The 24,748-nt window shown below is 33.4% G+C and overlaps 1 protein-coding gene across 1 annotated transcript in view; it reads right to left on the bottom strand.

Moving 5' to 3' along the window:
• LOC123937021 (bifunctional heparan sulfate N-deacetylase/N-sulfotransferase 4) overlaps positions 1-24,748 on the bottom strand; it is a 293,098-nt gene that overhangs the window by 245,625 nt on the left and 22,725 nt on the right. The window contains exon 2 of the mRNA XM_045997495.1: positions 9,923-11,142. Coding sequence (XP_045853451.1) covers positions 9,923-10,900 — 978 coding nt within the window. The 5' untranslated portion in view covers positions 10,901-11,142. The remainder of the gene's footprint in view (positions 1-9,922; positions 11,143-24,748) is intronic.

Raw genomic sequence — 24,748 nt, 5'->3', positions numbered from 1 at the left:
TCTCTCAAAATTCAGGACACTACCTCTCCAGCAGAAAAAGTGGTATGTGACAGGGAAGGTGGTGGTAATATTCTATACCCTAAGCTAAGTGGTATGGACAAAGCCACTTTTCTTCTTATCATGCTTTAAATAATATTAATCATATGCACTCTTTAAAATGTATGAGGGGCGCCTGGGTGGCTCAGTGGGTTAAAGCCTCTGCCTTCAGCTCAGGTCATGATCCCAATCGAGCCCCGCATTGGCCTCTCTGCTTAGTGGAGAGCCTGCTTCCTCCTCTCTCTCTCTGCCTGCCTCTCTGCCTACTTGTAATCTCTGTCAAATCAATAAATCTTAAAAAAAAAATAAAATGTATGAAATGTTTCAAAAGTATAATAATAAAGAAACACATCAGAGGAATATTTGATTTATTTGAAAAAAGAAAGTAGCAGGTGGAAATTTTCAACCCCAAGCAAAGAGCTAGAGAGCGCAGCTCAAAGTAGACATGAAAAATTATGAGTTGAATGAAAATAAAATTCAATGTTTATAACTACTTTAATAGTTTAATCTGTTATCTTAATAGTAATAATAATAATAATATTCTAGCTGCCTCAGGATTATATAATCAAGATGCTTTATTATATGATAATTTGTTTCAGAACATGTGTATTTCTATAGTCAGTATAAAATGAGTAAGTTTTTGTTTTCTTTTGTTTTTCTCTTTAGTTATTCTTTAGAAATGAAACCATTTTGTGGTATCTTTTGATGATTATCATAACAAAAACATGGTGGCTTTAGCTAAAGAGGCTTATTATAATCTGAGCATTAATCGCTATTTATATCATCACAGAGAATGACAAAATATACAAAGCTAATCAGAAAATATCCCCATAAATATCCCCAGGGCTTTTAGGCATTAACAATGAGATTTAAGAACTTGAATCAGGGTTGTTTTTCTACCTTGCCGAGACTTGGCTAGCCTGCTTGCTTTTACCAAAATATTTTCTAACATTTTCTCTTTCCCATGGAGACAATTGCTACATCTCAAGTAGCAAAATGGAGCTCATGGACTTTAATTGTGTTCTTCCCCTGGTATATCAAGAGATTGTTCTCTGCTCAGTAATTATCTTATATTGTAAACTGACCAAAGTGAGCACTCCTGTTCGTGTTAGATCCATTACTATTTAACCTGTTTTGAGTGCAAATGAATTCAGGGAATGTCCAATCTTAAATTAAAATTAAATTTGTATGCAAAAAGCTTTTGTTCTGTGCAGAAAATCCTCACTTAGTAAGAGGTCTTATTTTAAAATGTAATTAAAAAAAATAATAATTAATTGATACCCAGAAAACAGCTTTAAATGAAAGTATGCCTTTAAAACCCTTTTTCCAACAAAAAATGAAGACATGGGGGCGCCTGGGTGGCTCAGTGGCTTACAGCCTCTGCCCTCAGCTCAGGTCATGATTCCAGGGTCCTGGAATTGAGCCCCGCATCGGGCTCTCTGCTTGGCAGGGAGCCTGCTTCCTCCTCTCTCTCTGCCTGCCTCTCTGCCTACTTGTGATCTCCTGTCTGTTAAATAAAGAAATAAAATCTTTAAAAAAAAATGCAGACATGTTCAGAATGAACACTATCATCAAGATAATCACATGAAAATAATCACATGAAACCTAAATAAAAATCTTTCATTAAAAATATAATTTCTGGGGCACCTGGGTGGCTCAGTTGGTTAAGTGACTGCCTTGGGCTCAGGTCATGATCTTGGAGTCCCGCAATCGAGACCACATCAGGCTCCCAGCTCCATGGGGAGTCTGCTTGCTTCTCCCTCTGACCTTCTCCCCTCTCATGCTCTCTCTCTTTCTCAAATAAATAAATAAAATCTTTAAATATATATATATATATATATATATATATACAATTTCTGGACACAATAACTAAAAATGAGGCTCTAGCTTTCTTGTTCCCTTTATACTTAACCCCTATACATCACTCCACATTTCAAGGATATTTATGATAAAGTCGTTTGGTACACCTCACAGTCAAGTTAGAAGGGAGTCATATTGCAATTCCTGTTAATCAAGAGGTCGTAAATAAGAAGGAGAAAGAATTCAAATTGCCAAATTCCAGATAAATGATTGTGCCTACTCTGTTGCATGAACACCATGCAACAGTTACAGTTAGGCATTCCTTTAATTTTATTCCTTTGGACAGCAAGCATTTATTGAGGTTTCAGGCTTTCTTCCATATAATTAATGAAGAGGCTGTCGGATGGCTACTATCTTAGTACATGAAAAAGTTTTCCTCCGTATGAAAGTAACTTGTCATAATCTTGGGTTTATTACAGGATATCCAAAAGATGCATTCAACCTGTTTTCCTTCCTTGATTTCCCTTTAGCAATCATCACTAAGATTAAGCTTGATATTTCCACCTCTGACAGTGTCCAAAAATTCAGACTTGCTTTTTTAAATGCCTACTTCTGAATATCCCTATACATTAAATCATTAGACCTTAAACAAAATGCCTAATTTCCCAACACCTTTTCTTCTGCCAGATTCTTCATATGTTAAAGCATACACCCAGGAAAAACCATGATGCTATCCCATCTCCACCTGTTTCTCTGCTCCTTCTTTGTGTATGTGCCTAAGTCCTGTCAATTCTACTTCTGCATGGGCTCTCCTAATCTCCCCTTTCCATCCTGACTGCCACCAAGCTAAATTGAGTAAATCTTAAAATTCAGGCTCTGTCCTAGCAACTTTCCATGTCTTATTTCATTAAAACCTCACTATAATACTAAGAGGTGGGTCTTTTTACACCAGTGTTACAGATCTATAACCTGAGAATTGGAGAGATTAATAAGTATGTCCAAAGTTAACTGGTTACTGCTGGCACTGAGACTCAAACCCAAATCCACACCATTGTTTTCTCAAAGAAAGCGTAGACATTAGTGACAGTCTGGGTTTGTTTGCTCTGCCACTTATTAGCTAGATGAGTATCTTAATATTGCCAAGCCTCATTTTATTCATTCCATGAATGTACAAAATATTTCCTCTTAGTGTTGTTGTGAGTATTTAATGATATTCCTGTTAATGATTAGCACAATGCTTAGTGTATATGACTACGCTAAATAAATCCTTTTTTAAAAAATGTAAGAATTATTATTTCTATATTATTGTAATAGGTTCTTTGAGAGATCTCCACACACACACACACAAAAACCATGTCCCTGACTCAAACAATATATTTTTCTTCAATCCCCGTTCTGATCATATTACTTTCTGATTTAAAATTTTCAGTGACTCAAATAGTATCCTTCTGTAAGAAAGCTCTATATTATGGACACAACCAGTATCTTCAGCATTTAATAATTCTTACTTTACTTCCTTACTTATTCATCCAGCCAACGCAGTCAACTTACCATTCCCCCAAATCTGGTATTTTTAGCCAAATCTTAGCTTGGGTTGATCCATTGACCATGAATATACCACTCCCTCTAGATTTGCTAGTGTTATGTCATACCGTGACTGAGGACTCGAATGCTACCTCCTCCATGAAATTTCCCTAATTCCTAGAAGAATTCCTCTTCTTTGTTCCCATTGTCCCCAGTGTCATGGTATATTTTACGTTCTACCTTGTAATGCAGATAGTTGTGAACATGTCCTGCCCATACTAATGAAATCAAGAACTGAATATTTTGTTTGTGTAAATTCTATAATAAAAAATGACATTCAGAGCCCATAGATGAAATCATTATTTCTCACCTAAATAAAGATATAACTAGATTAAGTTATATGAAGTTAATAAACAAAATGTAAATGTTTTTATTTAAATTCCCAATTCGGAAGGGATATTACTAATATATATTTTCTCCTTTTTTTCCATTCTTGTCTTTTAAAAGTGTACTTTTATATCACTTTGGTAACTTTTTAAGTACAGACAATATTTACTTCTGTAAATAAATCTTTTTTTGGAAGAGTTTTTTCTTCCATTGACAAAGTCAAAGTCAAAGTACCACATGAAAAAATTCAGAAGAAAATCTGAGACATTAACATTGAGCTTATAAATAAAAGAAGAAAAGTTTTTATTAAATACATCTATATGGTGGCTGTCCTCTTCCAAGCCTGGAAATAAAATTCAAGTTTTGTTTGAGTTTTTCTGAGATCACTATTCACTTTTGTCTGCTTATCTTTTGAGCCAACCAAGCACCTTCAAATCATGTACCTAATTCTTGCAGTCGGGCATCTGAGGGGTCCTTGAGGTACTAAATGCTGTCCTTTTCTTAGAGTCCTGAGGACTAAGGCATTCTAAGTTAGGGTCAGGACTGCAATTTCAGCAAGTCTTGCTGAGGGCTCCTTTCTTCTGTACAGCATTATTGTTATGCCTGAGCTCTTGCCTTCCAAGTTCCCTGTCATGTGTCCAATGCTGAACTCCATGTTGTCAAATGTTGTCACATCCTACCCTTGTTCTATGATTAGGGAACTGCCTTCTATGCCATTTTTCTCAGGTGGAAGACATTCTTTGCCTACAGGCTAATCCCATAACTGGTACCTTCAGCCTGTTGTGTAATATCTTTGATAAAATCTAATCCCATCTTCCTGGGCCACTTTTTGGCTGTTATGCTACTGTTACTGATTGCATGTCTTGCTCACTTACTTAGAAACTGCCAAAAACTTTCAGATGCTTCTTGCTTGATTGTCTGACTAGGCCATCCATCCAACTCCTATTGCCTAGACTGTTCTGCATTGCTGAATCTACACTGATTGATAAGTGTCCAATATGGATTCCATTTATCACATATAATTTTTACTTTTCAGCTCCATTTTTGATAGTGATCCTTTCAGTCTAGGATATAAAGGATTCTAAAAAAAAAAAGTTTCCCTATAAATTTGTTAGATATAACAACCAGTTTCAGTTCTAATTATAAAATGTTAGAAAACTAATCTTTTCATTCACCAATGTAGCCTCTCATCTTCTATGTCAATATTCATAGCACCAAAAAGCTCGTTTTCTTAGATCATGACTTCAGAAATCATAAGATTTTTTTCTTTTTCTCTTCCAACCCTTATTAATCAAGATTTTAAAATTTTCTTCTATGATAGATTTCTTCTTTCCTATTCATAGCAATCTGATCTTTGTTAAATGTGATAATTCCTACAAATGCCTTTATATCTATTAATTTCACATCATTCATGTTTTGGTCATTCAATTTGCACAATATCTTTTATACTTTAAATCTCTGGGCATATGATTTTCAACCCAGGAAATATGTAGTCAAATAAGCATGGAAATATCCAGGTTGAGATATTCCTAAATCGTTTTATCTGGATCAAGCCTTAACACTAGTCTAGAGTACAGATCCATGAAAAACACCATGTAGAGGGAAAAAAGAAAAAGAAAAAAAAGAAACCAATTAGCTTGCCCCCCTCCTCCTTCTCCTTCTCCTCCTCCTCCCCCTCCCCTCCCTCCTCCTCCTTCTTCTCTTTTTTCTTTTTCTTCTTCTTCTTCTTCTTTTGGATTCCAGATTTATAACATAATTTTTTTTTAATAGTTCTGCCCCTTTCTTAAAATATATGTCACTTGTTCTGAGATAAACTTCAAAACTACCCTTAAATTATTTTTTGGAGGGGAGGGAGGTGGGGGGTTGGGAGGGCCTGGTGGTGGGTATTAAGGAGGGCATGTATTGCGTGGAGCACTGGGTGTGGTGCATAAATAATGAATCTTGGAACACTGAAAAAATAAAATTTAAAAATAAAATAAAATATGCATTAATATTGAAAAATTATTTTTCTTAATGTAGTAATTCAACTCTATGGCTAATTAGTTCTGCACTCACCAAATAGTTAAAGACAATATAATAATTGTCAATGAAATGTTTTCAAATCATGTCTAAGTGTCCTTGTTATGTTCTTTCTCATATGTACATGTATGAGAAAAACTGTCTCATGTCTAATTTTGGAGTTGGTTTATGTACATGAGGATGCTAAGTAAGAGTTAATGTTAACGATTATTCAGGGAGTCAACTTAAAGAGAAATCCCCATCTACTGGGGTCATTAGGACATGTGTCACCTTCTCATAAGAAGCAGGACTTAAGATATCTTTTGAAAAAAGGTAGATTCAGAGAACATATTTTAGTCAAGGCACAAAAACTGAGAAAAGAGATCACGGTAGAAGGTATAAGCTATGGCTGAGGAACAGACAGTGAGCTAATCTAATACAAGTAGCATATATTGAGAAATATTAAGAATAAATATTGAGAAGGCAAATTGAACTGGACCATATAGAACCTTAAAATAAGAAGTTTAGATTTATTAGGCAGAAAATGTCTAGTAGTCTTACATACAGTATGGTTAATAAATAAATAAATGTATTTCTTTACAAAATGTAAAGACACACAAAAATCCTAATAATGATGTTTTGTTGCCAACAAAGTAACAAGAGGTCAAAGAATTGATTAAAGCATCAAAATTATTGATAGCATCAATAATAAATCTGATTTCCTTGCCCATGTGGAAGATTACATTCACCATGTTCATGTTTTCAAAGCCCTTATTGGGAAAGAACATTTATTCTATCTTGGGAAACTATGATAAAAGAGCATATTAATTCTACCAAACATCTATGACTATACCAAATGTTCCAACCAAGAGTGAATTATTTTCCATAGAAATCAAATTAGTGGGCTGCAAGAAGTATTTTATAATTAAAATTTTAATAGATAGTATAGCCTTTTATTATTTTTGCTTTCCCTAAAAATGCATCATTACTCAACTGTTATGACATTGGGAATGAATATTGCATACATATAATTAAAGCCATTAAGAAAATGAGAGTTGTTTTCAAAACTAGTAAAGAATAAGGTCAAGTATACAAGACATTAACCTAAAAAGCCTGAGGTCATCCTGTTAATAGAAGTTTAGATGTACAATATTTTGTGATTGCCTCTAAGACCACACAGAAATATTACCAGGTCAAAATATGACCATATTCTCTAACTTTATTGATAGCTATATTTTATAATCATTTGAAATATAATTAGTTTTTAGAAGATCATATGCATAATTTTTCTCTTATACCTTTTATATATATGATAAAATTTTGGCAACAATTTTATATATATGATAAAATATGATAAAATTTTGGCAACAATTAAATGATCGTTACTGCAAATACCTGATCTTAGGTTTTTTTGCCTTGGAAATGAACCGACTGATTTCTATCTCAATGGCTTTGGTTAGAGGAAGGCATGAAAAACAGAAAAACTATGCAGGTTTCTAAAAGAAGCTAGACACATGGTAGCTCAAGTCAGGTAGAACCATGAAGTGAAAAGAATATGGGTTTTCAATTTCAATTAAAAACAAAAAACAAAAAACCCTGGGACCCTGGGTGGCTCAGTCATTAAGCTTCTGCCTTTGGGGTCATGATCCCAGGGTCGTGGGATCGAGTCCTGCATCGGGTTCCCTGCAGGGAGCCTGCTTCTCCTTCTGTCCCTCCCCCTGTTTATGCTCTCTCTCTCTCTCTCTTTCTCTCTGAAATAAATAAATAATGAAATCTTTGAAATACAAAACCGAAAACTCGTGTTCTTTCCACTGTATCAAACACTGAGTCTTAAGAGTGTTAATCTTTAGCAGTATGATCCAGAGTCTCTATCTTAAAATGGGAAAATATGTTCAAGCTAAAATATGCTAATATATTTTTTATCAACAGAGTGAAGTGGTTTTGTAGGCAAAACTGTTTAAATTTGTTGTTAAATGCTCCCAGCTATGTGCTCCAGGTTTAATTGTGGGAGTGGCCCAGGGAGAGTCCGATCATGTAAACAACCAAGAATTTTCAACCATGAACCATATGTTTTCCCATATACGTTCTGTTGAGGAACAGAAACATTTATTTTCTATTTCAGTATCACAGAGAGAAATTTTAGTTACCATGCAATACTCTTGTTTTAGTAAATTCAGTGAGAGTTTGAAGGAAGATGGGTCTCTCCTCATTTTTACCAGTGTATGATTAAATGTTACAATACCAGAAAAGGAACATGAGGGTGAAGAACATGGGAGTATTGAGAATTTCTCTACAAATATTTTTCTTTTCCACAAAATCATATTAATCTAAAAATAAGGTCAAAATAAAAATCAAATCCAAGGGCTGGGACTAGAATTTTTATACTTGGAAAACTATTTCCTCTTGACCTTTAAATAACCAAGAGGGTAATAGCCCTCATTTCCAATCAAGTTTCTGATACTCTTTGATAAACAGTTCTGAGGAAGAATCAGCAACAAAAGGGGTAACAAAAGGGGCAGAAAGAAATATTTTCTTCAAAGTGACAGTCAGTGCATGAGTGTGTGTGTGTGTGTGTGTGCGTATAGTATATAATTAAGATACATGTGCATATGCACACACAAACTACATATATACCCATATACACATATAATATTCCTGATCCTTTCTCTGCCTGTGACATTGTTCCAGCTTTTGTTAATTTTGGTATTCTATTACTCTGTTGGGGATTATGTCACTTAAGAAGTCATCAGTGAATATTGTATAATGATAAATAGCTATTTGTTTTTATTGAGAATAAGTGAAAGAGCCGAATTTGAAATAAAAACTTGTTAGAGTTATAAAAACTTTTTCAATTCATGTTTTGTTAAACTGAAATTAGGAAACACTTTCCTTTTAGGATTTCAGTGTAGGAATCACTCAGAGAACTTTTGAAGTATATAATCTCAAGTTTATGATTTTGAAATAAAAAATAAAACCAGAATTTATACTAATTAAAGGAATAGCAAATACAAAACAAGTAAGAAAAAAATGGATCTAGACAGAACTCAAGAGGCATCATTTAATTCCTTTACAATAATGTCCAAAATAAAATATTTGGGTACCAGTCAAGTGATGTTTCATTCAGTGGCTCATTAAAAGCGAAGTTCACTGGTTCACATGTACTTTGAAGGTTTTCAAAAAGTGATCCTATATCGCTGGTCTTAATCATATTTTACTTTCGTGGTCATAGGTCTTAGGATGGAGAAAAATGCTATCGCTTTGAAGTAGTACTGAGGTTTCTTCTTTGGGGGATTAAAAAAACAGGAGTTCAAAAAAAACATGATATGATCTTAATAATCTTTATTTCTCTCAATTTTAAGTTGTGAGCTATTATTTCTATGTTTGCTAAACTTATTTGTCCAAGAACGAATTTAGTTATACATAGGACAAGGCAGACACAAATGAGAATATTGAATCAAGAGGAAAAAGAAGGAATTATTCTCAGAATTACCTACCTAACCAAGTGGCTTATATCTAATAGCAATTGTAAGGTAAATTTGTTATATAGTCAATTTGATCATAACTGGAAGTACTAACACTGTGGTGTTACCCCAAATAATATGATAAGTTAATAAAAGAGATAAAAATGGAAGACTTCTGAGTTCAAATCCAATATACTTTCCCTACAAACTGTATTTTTGCTCATACCTATGTTTACGAATCTATGAACATTTCATATAAACAAACACTATGCTTACTGGAAGTTACAAAAGATCCTGGGTTACTTCTCCATCTTGTATTTCAACCACCATTGTCAAACCAAATTAGAGCCAGGGGATCAGTGGAGAGATCGAGTTTTATGATTACGTTAGTCTTACTGCTACAAACTGCAACATGTGCTAAAATAAGGGAGACAGTTCTACAGGGTTCCACCTGAGATGTCTCTAAGAAGAGACAAGGAGATTAAGTTCAAATGTTCTTTGGGAAATTTTAGTTCTATTCCCTCTGAAGCATCTGGGTATGTGTGTGAGGAGTAGTCAAGGCTTAGTTCAAAAATTTTTTTAATGCCTAATTAATTTCAAACATACCACATCTGAAAATTTTGTGTAATTAGGAATCTAAAAGATTCAAAATTATATTTTATTAATACTACAGTTAGTGAAATAAAAATTACAATGTTATTTATAAATAATCTTACCTTTACATCTTTGACATTCATCCTTGTTCCCTCTTTCCCAACAAAGATATCATCAATGTCCACAAGAATATATCTGTCCAAGGACAGTGTCAGCCTCTTCCCTGACAAGAAGGAAATGGCATCTATGAAGATGAGCTTGTGTAGCCAAAAGTTTAAGTTGTTGCCAAAAAGAACTCGCTGAATTCCATCATGAAGTCCCAGATCCTGGATCACCGTCGCATAGAGTGGTTTGCTGGATGAGGATGAAAGGGATTTTTCTGTCTGTAATTCAGTTAAAAGCACAGGCTGGTAGGTTGAATGATTATATTGGAAAATAGTCCAGTCTTCCCCAGGAAGAGGGCCTTTCTCAACCTTGGGGGCTTTGGTAATATGCAGCAAAGGAGACTGAGGGCTGACAAAACAGTCCTTTAGAGCTAGATTATTGAAAAGGTTTAATGGAAAGCCTTTTAATTGTGTACTTGGTAAGCTGTTCTCATTGGCTTTATGAAAACCGATTATACTAACACTGTATTCCACACAGTATTTTTCTAAAAGCTCTCGATTCCATGAGTCCATGCTGACATACTTCAGAATATTTTCATAAATAACTAAAATATATTTCCCTTTGCCATTATCTGTAAGAGGAGGTATATCCCCCTTGCCGGGGGCAATGACCATTTGGTACTGAAATCGGCTAGACTCCAAGATAGCTATGATCTCTTGACCAAGTTGAGAGTATTGGCTCTCCACAAATAGGAGGACGGTAGGATCAGTTTTGGATGTATCAATAGGTTTAATTGTTTTTAGCTCCAGTGAACGATATGGTAGACTTTTGATGTCAGCACATTCTGCTTCTGCAGTGGTTTCAATAAGTGTCATTTCCTGTTTATAGCCAGAGTAGAGGAAATAGGCAGAAATGACAATGCTCACCAAGCAAAAGGTAGCTAAGAGAACAATCAATGCTCGAAAACTTCTCCGAAGCTTCACAATAAGATTCATTTTTTAAAATACCGCTTTGGAAGTTTATTCCAATTTCTTTTCCTAAAGTGCCATAGTGAATAAAGTATGAGATGGTGCAAATATCACTCCCCACAAGTTCATGTAACCATTGCAAACCATGTAAAATGTTTGAAGGGGTCACAAGTAAGTTAAAGCTGGAAGGCAACGGAGGAGACCAAAAGTCGAAGAGATTTTGAATTTGTCCAACATCAAATATTGATGTAAAATCCTTTAAACATAATCTGAAAAAAAAAAAAAGAAATGTAATGACTAAGACATAAATAGAAATAGAAGTTTAAGAGATATAAATGCTTATATACAAGAAACATATATATTGGAGATAATTTTAGTGTGTTGATATGCTAAAATATTAATAGCCTGAAATTTACAGTCTAAGTTTTTTTTTGTTTTTTTGTTTTTTTTTTCCATTTTATTTATTTTTTCAGCATAACAGTATTCATTCTTTTTGCACATACAGTCTAAGTTTTTATTATTAGAGTAGATTTTTTTCATGTCCTCAAAAATACAGAATCTTATTTGATTTTGGCAAAGAGTATACACACACACACACACACACACACACACACACACACACACTTTTTAGATCATTTTTCAAACTCATCATCTCAAAAAAGAAGAGAGTTAAGAAAAAAGCTTGGGTGCAAATACTAATTACCATAAAGATGGCTTCTACAGGACTGGTAAGCATTATTTACATAAAAAATTAGGAAATCATATATTTGAGTGGGAGTTGGAACAGTGAAACATGTTCTTAAGTATCTGTTCAGTATCTGGAGTGCCAAGCCGAGGGAATGATTTTGTCTTAAGTATACAGTTGTTACAGGTTTTTCCCTTCAATAACGTATCCTTTTCAGAAGTTACAAGGAGGCACTTGGCCAAAGTAGATGAGATTTGTCCTCTATTCTCAGAAGCAAAGTGAGAAAAAAACTATGGAAGAAAGAACAAAATGGGAACACCCATCCTCAGACCCGGCTAATAAGAGGCCATGAACCTAGATAAGAAGGAAAGCTTTGACATGTTTGTCTCAAAACACATTCCTAAATTTGGTTTACTCCTATAATCAGAACTAAAGTGGAATTTTTATTAATTTATTTTTATCCATTATTAATTTTTATCCAGCTATCAAATGTTCTATTTCCTTACCACTTTCTTTAGTTCAAAAGAAAAAGAATGTAGATATAATTAAAAAAAAACTTTCCCCAAATGGCTTCACCACAAATGGATATAATTTTCCATTATTATATTTTTTTTTGAAGGATGACTCTGATTTTTAGTGAATTGCTTTCTAGAAAATTTTTCTTCATTCTCCTCAAAACTGTTTTAGACTATTTATGGAATTTTCCATTTCCCAATTTGCCAAACTAATGTAAAACTAGTGGAAAGCAATAAAAAAGTTCATGCTTTCAATCTGTGATACATATACTTTAATACACAATAATACTGTATATTATTGACATACAACATCATAAAAAAATCAAAGTAGCCTGTACTATATAATGTAAGCAAGTTGTATATTGTATATATTGTATCATATTGTAACTACTTTATGGATTTCTGTATTTTGTTTTTAAATTTAAATAATCTGTGTAATTAATGGTTATTAATAATAAAAAAATAATGATGAAAAAAATCGAGTGATTAAACTTTATAATATTGTGTCACTACTTCCGTTTTATAATTTATGTTCTAAAATACATTTTTCTTAGTTGGTAATTTATTTATTTATTTGTTTACTTATTCATTTTTAAAAATATTTTATTTATTTATCTATTTGAGAGACAGAGGAGGAAGCAGGCTCCCCGCTGAGCAGAGAGCCCCATGCGGGGCTTGATCCCAGGACTTTGGGATCATGACCTGAGCTGAAGGCAGAGGACTTAACTCACTAAGTCACCCAGGCACTCCTGGTAATGTAAATAAAATTCAATAATAACTTGAAATAACTTTGCTTATGTCTTAGATTTTGGAAAAAAATTAAAACAATCCCCAAAATTCATAATTTGAAATTTTATAATTTCTACCAGATATTTTAAGTCTTCATATTCAATATATATGTGTATATTTAAAGAAAGAGGAGACACTTGAATTTTTGCTTGTGAAAGACAGTAAAGCAATTTGAAAAAAAACTTCCCATTGATTTAATATTTACTTTAAAGGAAAATTAAATTCCATGTTAGGGACTTACTAATAATGGTATGAAACATAATTCTTTAAGATAATAATTTGCTCTCCAAACACTTTTCAAGTGTTTCAAAATTCTATTTCCTATAAATAAATTGAGATGTAATTTACTAAAAACAAATGAAATACAGCAATTAAAAGGCTTTGGTTTGGTTAAAATGTATAAATCAATTATACCCTATCCTCTATTTTTATATATATCTGATAATTTTCATAAAGTAAATTTTAAAATTAAAAATTAAATTAAACATTATATAATAAATATTGAAAGAAATTTGAAACTTGTCAAAGGAAATTATGTAGTCTTATGTCTATTACTAGATTTCTCCAAGTTTATGTATTTATTTAGAAATCCATTTAAGCATACATGGAATTAACCCCATCCCTACCTTCCCACCCCCATATCACCTACTAGAGCAGAAATCTATTTAATCCACTTACTTGGGGGGTTTGTTTAGTATTTTAAAAATAAATTCAGTTGGGAATTTAAAAAGAAACTAAATATATGAAAAGTTAATACTTTGCTAAATCCTTATCTGTTCTGACATTAAAGATGTGATTTTTATTTTTGAATACACAAAGGATGAGATGTCAGTTTCGCATATTAGAACAGCTCATGTTAATATGCAATAGTGAAAAAAATTAAAAAGCATATGGAACTAGAATTTGCCAACCAAAAGAATAAATAAAATTTAAATGTGACATTTATTTAACATTAATATGTTCAAAGTTAGAAGAAAGATAGATACATATTATCACTATTGTAGATATGTGAATTTGAATGTGTGAGTGTGAGGATGAGTGTGTGAATGTGTGTGTGTTTTATCCTGAGTTATCCTTCCCATTCAATCCTCCTACCTATCCTTCCCTAACAAAAATTATCCAGTGGAAGTGAGGAAGTCTGGACAATAAAAGATGGTATAGCAAAGATGTTTACTTATGTTCTATGCCTGAGATAGGAGACAGTTTGGCACTGTTAACGGATGCCAAAGCAATGTAGTCTGTGATTTGTTTGAATCTCTTATTGTGAAATATAGAAAAAAATTACACACACACACACACACACACACACACACACACACACTCCCCATACATACATATCTGCCCTCTAGTTCCTGGCATAAAACTCCTAAAACGCTTGTAATTTCCTAAGTGATAAGAGCACTAAGAGCATCTTTTGTTTTAATATTTGGTCTTTGACCCTGATTCTTGACACAGAACTCCTAAAGCCCTTGGAATTTCCTGGGTGACAGCAGTATCTTTTTTTCCAGGCAATCCTTAGTGGGCTCCTGGTGGTCACTAGAAAGACCAAGACCTGTTTAGAAGCTTAGAACATTCAGCTTGGCCTACATCTACAGGAAAGGGAAAGGGAATTTGGGTCAGTGATGGGTCATGACCGAATGATGAAGCCTCTATAAAATTCCCAAAATTTGGAGGTCTGTAAATCTTCCACGTTGGTGAAGATATCCACAAACCAGGAGGGTAATACACAGGGACAGAAATTCCTGCACTTAGGACCTTACCATACCTTATCTTATGTATATCTTCATCTGGCTGTTCATTTGTATTTTTTATCATACAAGAAATTGGTAAATGAAAGTGATTCCGGTTGTGTGAGTTTTCTAGGAAACAATTGAATCTGAATCCAAGGTTAGGTTGTAAGAATCCTTGATTTGTCTCAAAGTCAGAGAGAAGAACTTATACCAATTGAGTTAAATAAACTTTGATCCCAAGTCTGGTAAATCTGCTTTTCACATGTCCTAATACATCTATCATTAGAAATTTGGAAAGGGGGACGCCTGGGTGGCTCAGTGGGTTAAGCCGCTGCCTTCGGCTCGGGTCATGATCCCGGGGTCCTGGGATCGAGTCCCGCATGGTCTCCTTGCTCGGCAGGGAGCCTGCTTCTCTCTCCACCTCTGCCTGCCTGTGTGCTCTCTCTCTCTCCTTCTCTCTGACAAATAAATAAAATAAAAAATAAAAAAAAATTTAAAAATTTGGAAAGGGAGGCCTACTCATTATTTTTTGAGACAACCTATCCCAAAAAACTGGGGGTCCATGACCCCTGCGCAGGCTTTGGTGAGAAAAAAAGGAAGCTTTTAGGTACTGCCTTCCTTGTTCTCTTTCCTTTCTTGTAGCCTTCCAAGTATGACTCATCACCTCAGTGGTAGTAGAATAAATACCTCTCAGAAGCTGTCACTCTCTTTGAAGATTAGATAATGTGAAAAAAAATATTGTTTCGTATATCTATTTTAAGAATGTTCTTTGACTTATTTCCAAAATGCATTTATAGATTAAAAAAAAATAGTCTGTGAAATCCATTTACCAAGGGTTCGCAATCATTGTAAATTCCTACTAATCTCTGGTAGCAGTAGCAACAGAGAAATTAGTAAACAAAGCAATTGTGGAAACTATTACAGTTATTGCTATTTTTTGGAAAGAAGGAAATTCAGAAATAAGCTGGGGACTAGGAATCACAATGAATGTATGAGCGATTGTTTCCTTTTTGAAGGTGGTGGTATGCACTATACAGAGTATCACAAAAGCTCATTAAAATTCACCTGAAATTGAAAAAAAACCCACAATAAAAAATTACACAAATTGTGTAAAAACACAATTACCAGCATTTAATGAATGGTCACTACTTGACAGACACTATGCTACATTTTTTGCATCCATCATTCTGTTTAGTCATTATCAGTCTATTTTTAAAATGAGAAAATGGAGATTTAGGGGACTTAGGAAAGGGTCTGAGATCACGCTATGAGTGATTTTTGATGCTAGGGTTCTGTGTCCACCATTGCATTGATAAGAAAAACTGAGTTAGATGAAACGAAAAACTTAGCAGTTAGCATAATTAAATAATTTAACCCAAATATCAGCAAGTTTTATTTCAAATTTCAGGCACTCTAAGCCAGAAATATCCTCCCAAAATGCAGACAACAATCTAGAAGTGAATTGGATAAGTGCAAAAGAGACTGTGTTGTAAGTTGAAATGACCTAAGAATTTAAAATAGTTCAACTTTGATTTTTCATAATACACCGAGCAAGGGGGAACGTATTTTATCAAGTATCTCATTTCCACATGCTTCATGAGTTTTCTCTTTGATTTTAGGAATATTGTAAAGAATTAGCTCATATTTCATATTAATAAAGCAGGAATTTTCAATAAAAAATTGTGTTATGTAAACATTTAACCATTTATTCCCATGTATTAATGATACTTGCACTCTCTTGGGGAGAATTCCAAAATTTGTAATCATCTATCAAGAAAGATGCAGTTTTTTTCTGAAATTATAGTTCACCAACATGTAAATGGGAATGAAATATACCAGAACAGAAATACTGATGTACTTCATGAAGTGAGGGTGAATAGCGCTTTAGGAAATGTTTGTTTGATAGCTTTGTATGTGTATGTTTTTTTTTTAATTGTTTCAAGTATTTATTTATTTTTTTTATTTAATTTTTTTTTCAGCATAACAGTATTCATTGTTTTTGCACAACACCCAGTGCTCCATGCAATACGTGCCCTCCCTATTACCCACCACCTGTTCCCCCAACCTCCCACCCCCGACCCTTCAAAACCCTCAGGTTGTTTTTCAGAGTCCATAGTCTCTTATGGTTCGCCTCCCCTTCCAATTTTTTTTTTTTTATAAACATATAATGTATTTTTATAACCAGGGGTACAGGTCTGTGAATCGCCAGGTTTACACACTTCACAGCACTCACGATAGCACATACCCTCCCCATAAATGACTCTTAATCTCACAGAACAAACTGGGGGTTGCTGGGGGGAGGTGGGGTTGGGAGAGGGGGAGGGGGTTATGGACATTGGGGAGGGTATGTATGTGTATGTTTTTTGTGTTTCTGGATCCCAATGAAGGTTATTTCTTTTCTGGGTCAGAACAAAAAATGCTTGAAAAACACTACTCCAGAAGGTACAGCTAATTCAAATTATTATTCTGGTTTTAAGAGAATTATAAAATCACAGAGGCTTTAGCTAAAGATAAATTTATTCTCTTAAGATTCTGAGTGCTTTCTGAAAAATATCCATTATTGATTAAAAAGAATTTGAGACTAATTGTTTGATATCACATGGGTCGATCCCTTGGAACTCTGTTCAGCTTCCAGACCTCAAAATATTGTGATACTTTCAGCAACAACCATATATATATATATATGAAGGTACAAAGTGATGGGTAATTGTTATATTTAATCAAAATCAAAGTAGTAAGCTCGATTTATGATTTTCTGAAATAAGAATATTTTCTACTCATACAAAACCAGATGACTATTACTGAATTGTTATACACTTTATATTTTCTTGATTTCAGTGGCATAAAATAAATTTATTTTAGGTCCATATGTGTACATTTTTATCAGCGCAAACTCCTAAAAGTGTCATTTTAAACAAAATGATAATATTACTACCACCAAATTATATTGTAACATGATATACTAGGCACATGGCTCTGAGCTGTCAGCTATATTCACACTTCAAAAGATTATGAAAGGAACTCAGTAAATATAAGAGTAAATGTCAGGTAATTTTTTTTATTACCATATCCTGGAGATAGATAGAGATAGATAAATATAGATAGTACATACATATGGTGCATATTTACCATTTCATAGATCTTGTTCTCTAAGGCAGAAGAAAAGATGATTTTCAAAAGGAAGAGTACATTTTTATTAAGATAAAAATGTAACTATGTGTTTATCTTGTTTATTAGAAAAACCTGAGAACTTTGAGAAGGAAAATACTAACTGGACATTGTTCTGGTTTGCCATATAAAGCTTGTAGCTATAGTAGCAGATATGCTATTTGTAACCAAGTAGAGAAGTCTAGTCAAGGAATTATTGCATAGAACTCTGTATTTATTTATTTATTTATTTATTTTTTTGGTGGTGAACATCTTTTTTTTTGTTTGTTTGTTTTGGTTTTTGTTTTTTTTTTCCATTTTATTTATTTTTTCAGCGTAACAGTATTCATTCTTTTTGCACAACACCCAGTGCTCCATACAAAACGTGCCCTCCCTATTACCCACCACCTGTTCCCCCAACCTCCCACCCCTGACCCTTCAAAACCCTCAGGTTGTTTTTCAGAGTCCATAGTCTCTTATGGTTCGTCTCCCCTTCCAATTTTTTTTTTTTTAATAAACATATAATGTATTTTTATCCCCAGGGGTACAGGTCTGTGAATCGCCAGGTTTACACACTTCACAGCACTCACGATAGCACATACCCTCCCCAATGTCCATAGCCCCCTCCCCCTCTCCCAATCCCACCTCCCCCCAGAAACCCCCAGTTTGTTTTGTGAGATTAAGAGTCATTTATGGTTTGTTATAGTCAAGATTTCATCAGCAAATTTTACCCTTAACACCATTAAAATAATATCTCCCGAATTTGTAGTTTACAATTAAACAGCATCAAACAGCTTTGGAATGCCTGTATCTGTTCTAAGGGTCCCTAAAATTCAGATAGGACTTTGGGATGACTTTGAGATAGATCTGTGGCATCTCATTTTTGTGTAGATTTGGGCATAATGTTTCCTGGGATATTCAGAACAAACTAGGACTATAGGTGTCTCAGTGGCTAGTCAGTTAAGTCTCTGAATCTTGATCTTAACTCAGGGTCAAGAGTTCAGGCTCTTTAAGACTAGTTAAAAAAAAAAAAAAATCAAACTAGGACCAGCTTGGCTATCTAAAATTCATCTCCATTTTGGATATGCTCCTATTTTCTCCCTTAGGGAAGAAGCGAAGACGTTCATCTAGCACCTATTCAACACATGAAAGTATTAACATTTATTAAGAGTATACTATTTTCCAGGTACACTGCAAATTCAACTGTAACTCATATCATCATAAAAATTACCTAAGTTCTTTTGTTTTCATCTGTTCTTAATTTCTTTTCTTTATTTACTATTTTCCTTTCATCACCAGAAAATCTTTTTTTCCTTTTATTTTCTCTCTCCTCCTTTCTTTTCTTCCTTTCTCTTTTTCCCTTCCTTTCTTTCCTTTCTCTTTTTTCCTTTCTTAAAAATCTTTCTCTTTTTTTCCTTTTCTTTCCTTTTAAAGTTACCAATTTAATTTTTTTTTACAAATAAGATTTAATGTGAAGAGTGTGAGCATGCATCAGTAGGTCTATGTAACAATGTTTCCATTTTTTCTTTCCATATAAGCAACGTATATGGGAACCACAAAAGGTAACCAAAGAAATACAATATATGGTGCCTCCTTGGTTGGATATAGTTTTATTAACAATTTTGTCTCAAAAGGAAACTTTTTCTATAAATTGTCTAATATACAAAGGTGATGTTAAAAATGTTTTTAAAATTGACACTAAGTTTTTTTCTTTATGAAATTTATGTGTATTTGTATGGCACAAGCATGAAAAATTTGAAAACCTGGAAAAGTACAAATAAAAAATACACATTTTTTAACAAAAACCTCTCATGTATTTCTATTTCTTTATGTCATTTGTTTTATGTAGTTTTTATGTAGTTGTGTATGTTTACTTTTGTATGTTTTTATGTGGTTGCAATTATGCAAAAATAAATTTGTTCTAAGTTAAAAAGCATAACTAGTTATTATAAAAGTGAAAATGATAAAACCCTCCTTATATCCTTCCTTGCTTTTTCATTTCTATTCCTAATCATATTTTGAGGATTTCAGTAACTTCTAAGCCTGGAAGCCCCACTACCTAATTTCCCAACTTTCTTTTTTTTTTTTTTAAGCATTTTATTTATTTTGAGAGAGAGAAAGAGAGCACAAGCTGGGGGGAGGGGAGAGAGGGAGAAGTAGGCTTCCCGCTGAGCAGGAAGCCCCTGATGAAGGGCTCAATCCCAGGACTATGAGATCAAGACCTGAGCCAAAGGCAGACGCTTAACCGACTGAGCCACCAGGTGCTCCCAATTTCCCAACTTTCTATTTTACGGAGAAAATAGAAAGCAAGGGTTGAACTAGCAGAAGTTGAACTAACAGAACCCTGGGAGTCAAGCTGACTTCCATCAATGTTTCCCAAACCTAGGAATTCTCACCTTACTTATTTGCCTCCTGCTGCATGGAAAATGTGTATTTCTTGTAAAGACAACTTTTCCACCCTCTTTTCCAGAACTTCAAACTCTCTTTTCCAAGGACTTAGTTAAAATCTGGGGATAATCATTTATTAGTAATGACCATCAACAACATCTACATGTGCTTTGTTAGAGACTTAAAATATTTTGATATTTGCATGGCTTTAGTCTCCACCATTTGTGTGCTATTCTTAGTCTATCTGCTTGGCCCTGTACTTATTTTAGTTTGAGACCCCAGGTATAATTTTCTTTTTTTTTTTTTTCCAGGTTTAACTCACATCAATCTTCACAAAATTTCTTATCACAGTTACAGTCATCCCAACCCAAGCAACTGCCTTAATATTTTTCTTTACCTTTAGAGTCAAGTTTTTTGGAAGTGTTTCTCTTACAAAATATTTTTTTTTACCTTGTCAAACCCACACTTTACATGTTGAATAATTTGCAGTTCTGGATTGACCAAAGTTGTCTCTGCTATTGCTAAGTCCGGTCAGCTCTTACTCATCTTGAGAAATTTAGAGAAAATCATTTCAAGAAAAATCACTCCTGACCTTGCAAAAGCCAATTTAGATGGGTATATCTCCATTGTGCTCCTCTCGTACAGACTCTATCAGAGGATACTTTAATTATCAATGATTTTCCATAAGGTCAGGACCTGATTTATTCAGTCACAGGAATCTAACCACTTTATAGATCACTGTATGACATATACTAAAGACAACAATAGTCAATGACACTTGTTAAGAGGGAAGGTCAATTTTATTCAGGACTATTGTGATAGGTAATAGGGATGACTGCCATGGGGTTTCACAGTGGGGTAAAGTGATTGGGCTCAACTCATACAGCGTGGATAAGAGGGGATTTATAGTCAAGGAACAAGGTAGAAGTCAGTGGATAGAAAATTAAGAGGAAACATCAGGGGTTGGGGGTGGTTCTGGCTAAACCCATTAAAAGGATTCTTGATTAAGATAGGCTAGGGTGTTCAGATATCATTTAGAGCATGGTGGAGGATGAGTCATCTGATACCAAAGGTATCTGATCAAATACCAAAGGTGATCAGATATTGAAGATGGGAGGTTCTGGTGAAATTGAATCGACTTCTTGTAAAACTAGATTTTATAAGGAAGTGCATAGATCGCCCCAGAAAAAGGTGCAGAAGACTGACTAAAGTTGGTCAAGCAAAGAGTATTTGTCACATGCACAAAATAATCAAGCCAAATCAATTTATTCACATCTGACATATATTCACCTTCATTCTATACCCCCAAGATATAGCTCAATGCAATTTTCTCCACGAAATTGTAAGGTAGAAGAACAAATCTCAGCTTCAGCTTCTTCATTACAAAATTAAAGAAACCTAATTAAAGAAACCTAATTTAGAAATGCTTACCTTTCTATATTTTTCTATTTTCATTACCCATTCCATTACCATTTCTCTTTTCATTACTCATTCATCAAGGGAGATGTGAAAGGATGCTCATCAAAGGATTGATGATCTCTCTTTCTTATACTTTTCTATATCATTTGAATTTTTTTTACAAGAACAAAGTACTATCTTTGTTAAAAAATGTACTATCTTTATAAAAATATTTACATAAAAATCTAAGTACAAAATTTTAAAAGGGGGTGAGTGTGCAAACATTAAGTTTACTTTAAACTCTAAAATTCATCAATTTGGTGAATAATAAGGCTTCCCTGTTTATGCTGGTCCCTGGTAATATTTTTCTTCTAAATATCAGAAGAGCATGTTCTCCATATATTTTTTATCGTAAATTTACATTTTTGTTTAACTGATTCATGTTTCTTTCCAAAATGATTGTGGGTAAATTTTCAATAGTTTAGTCTGTATATTGTGTTTCTTTTGACACTAGGCTCCTCCCCCTACCCTCAAACATAACATACTAAATTAGACACATAGTAGAATTTTAATGATCATAACTCAATCAATAGTCATAATCAATTGTAACTTAAATTGATATTTCATATTTGTAATAGTTCTTTGGAGCAATTAGCTCAGAATTCAAATCTAAAGTTTTAAAAACTGGAAAATAACTTACAACCAAATTATCTTCAAATGATGCATCAACTATTTCTGATAAGTCAAAATTTGAATATTTCTTTAAAAATACAAAATTCATATTTTTCTGTTACTAAAAGGAAAATAAAATACTCAGAGTAAAAAAAGTGGTAGATCCTCAAAAGTCAAAGTTTCTTCTACCCCTGAGATAGGTCCTGGCATCTCTGATCAACTTAAATCTTCAGGGAATAGCAAGCGTACTTCCAAACATTTGCCTCAGTTGATTTGCAGAATGTATTCAAGACCCTAGTGCACACAGAGCACTGGGGTATAGGAAGCTGCAGCTCTGCGTGTACAATAGTGTTTCCATGGTGGGTGCCTATAGCAGTAGCCTTGCTAAGACACATCCACTGATTTCTGGATAGGGAAGACTGATGACAGGCCACAAAGTCAAGATGAACCTACCAATTGGCAATCACAGATGAGACCTTGAAGGACACTGAAATAACTTTGTGACAGACAGAAGAGCCAATAATATGTGGGCTATTGTTACCATTGAGTCCATTTGTACCCACACACAGTGGTGGTCTGGAGATACTTGGATTATATTAATATTTGCATGTTGTCCCCCAGAATTTACTTTGTCTCAGTCTATCATTTTGTTAATACAATGATAAATATGCTGCTTTTTAAACTTCAATCATTAAATCTGTACTAACCTTATTTTCTAGAAGATTTTTCCTCATGAACTTTACACTCAATCCTTGATCTTGCATTTCAGAGAATGGGTACAGAATCTGGCTACAAAGAACCCATAATGTCACCTCTGCCAAATGAGTGATTCAGGCTACAGAGTTGTATTCTTTACTTTTTTTTTAACAATTAAAAGAATATTTATAGCTAATTTTTATAAAATAAGCCAAAGTAATAAAAACTGTTAAGAGATAGAGTATTATAACTAACATATTTCCTAAAGTTTTAAAATGCACACTTAAAACTATAATAAAAATATGATTAAAATTACCAAAAAAGTAATATATTAAAAAGAAATAATTTATTCTTAATCCAGCCAACATTTTTTAATAACACAGCCCACAAAAATTGGTTAATAAATCATACTTGACATTTTGTTTTCTAGGATTCAAAACTTTAACCTATATATTGGTATATATCATTTATTTGAAAAGAGGAAATAAGATGTTTGTTTTTTAAATGCATTATTTCTGTATTTCTAAACAATCTTTGGCTCTTCTAGCTTTTTCAACACCAGAGGGCGATATGGTCTTGCTTTTCTTACAAAACTAGACTGCACCAGTTCTCCCTTGACATTTTATCAAAAAAATAGAAAGTGATAACTAGATTAATACGGAGCTCATAGTCAGCTTTGCTCTCAGGACAAACACCCTACTGTTGACATCATAGAAATATCAGTTATTCCTAATATTAAAACATCAGTTATGTCACAATTTTACATCAAATACCTTTAGTCAATTCTCTTCTTTAGATTTGTAATAAACAACTGATATATGATTGCTTGTAAGATCCTGTTTCTAAATTCTAATTTTTTATTGAAATCATTATCATCAACATCATTACTTCTTCTTTGTCTTCTGTTTCTTTTTTCTGCTGTACCCAAGAACCCAAAAAAGGGATAAATGAATTATCACTTCTGCTTAATGTCTTGCTAGATCTGATGAACTTTTAAGATGTAAATCTTTTTTTAAGGAAATAGAAGAATAATATCTGTAATTCAAAGCTGTATAAAACCAGCTTTGCCATATATTGTTTCCAAATTATTTTCCCTAAAATGTATCTTATTTCTTAATAAAATTTTTTTAAAGGAAGGGTGAAATAGAGTTTTACATTTCTCTATTATCTAAACACATTTGCACATTAATTTTATTTGCCCCCAAAACACATGATTTCTAAAAATTTGAATCTTCTTAAATGATTAGTTCTTTTTTATATCTTAAGAGCAAAGAAATAACCTAAAATCAATAATAAACTTATATACAAAAGAGAAAAGTGTACACAATGATTTAGGTTGTCTCCCAGTTTACTCTAAGTTCTCAGTTCTGATGTGGAAATTTAAAAAAATCAGAACTACATTCAAATAACTTAAAATTGTGATTACAACTTCTATTTAGAATGGAATTATGACATAATGGCAAAGATATCTGGACACTAACTTCTACTGCTCACAATTACATCTTAGAATTGTATGTAACATGGTGTGCTTCCATTATGATTTATTGTTTACCTGAGAACGTGTAAAAATACCTTTTTATATGTAGCTGCTATGCAGATGATTTAAAAGATAATGGATCATTAGGAAGTTGGACATGCACTGAAATATCAATTTAATCATCCTTAGTACTGTTTATAAATGTATAATAAAATTTACTTCTCCACATGTTTTGAGGTTTTTTCCCAAAGCTCATTTCCCTAAATTAGTCATTAAAATTTTGTTGAAGAAAAGCACTTTTAGGAACTAAAAAATCATGTTCAGTATCACAGGGTATATCATAGTTGGGTACTGAATAAGATGGTAATATGTTACAAA

This window comes from Meles meles, chromosome 2 (assembly GCF_922984935.1).
Source record: "Meles meles chromosome 2, mMelMel3.1 paternal haplotype, whole genome shotgun sequence".
Taxonomy (NCBI): Eukaryota; Metazoa; Chordata; class Mammalia; order Carnivora; family Mustelidae; genus Meles; species Meles meles.
Note: the sequence above shows the minus strand (reverse complement) of the source record. Positions and strands in the feature narration are given on the sequence as shown.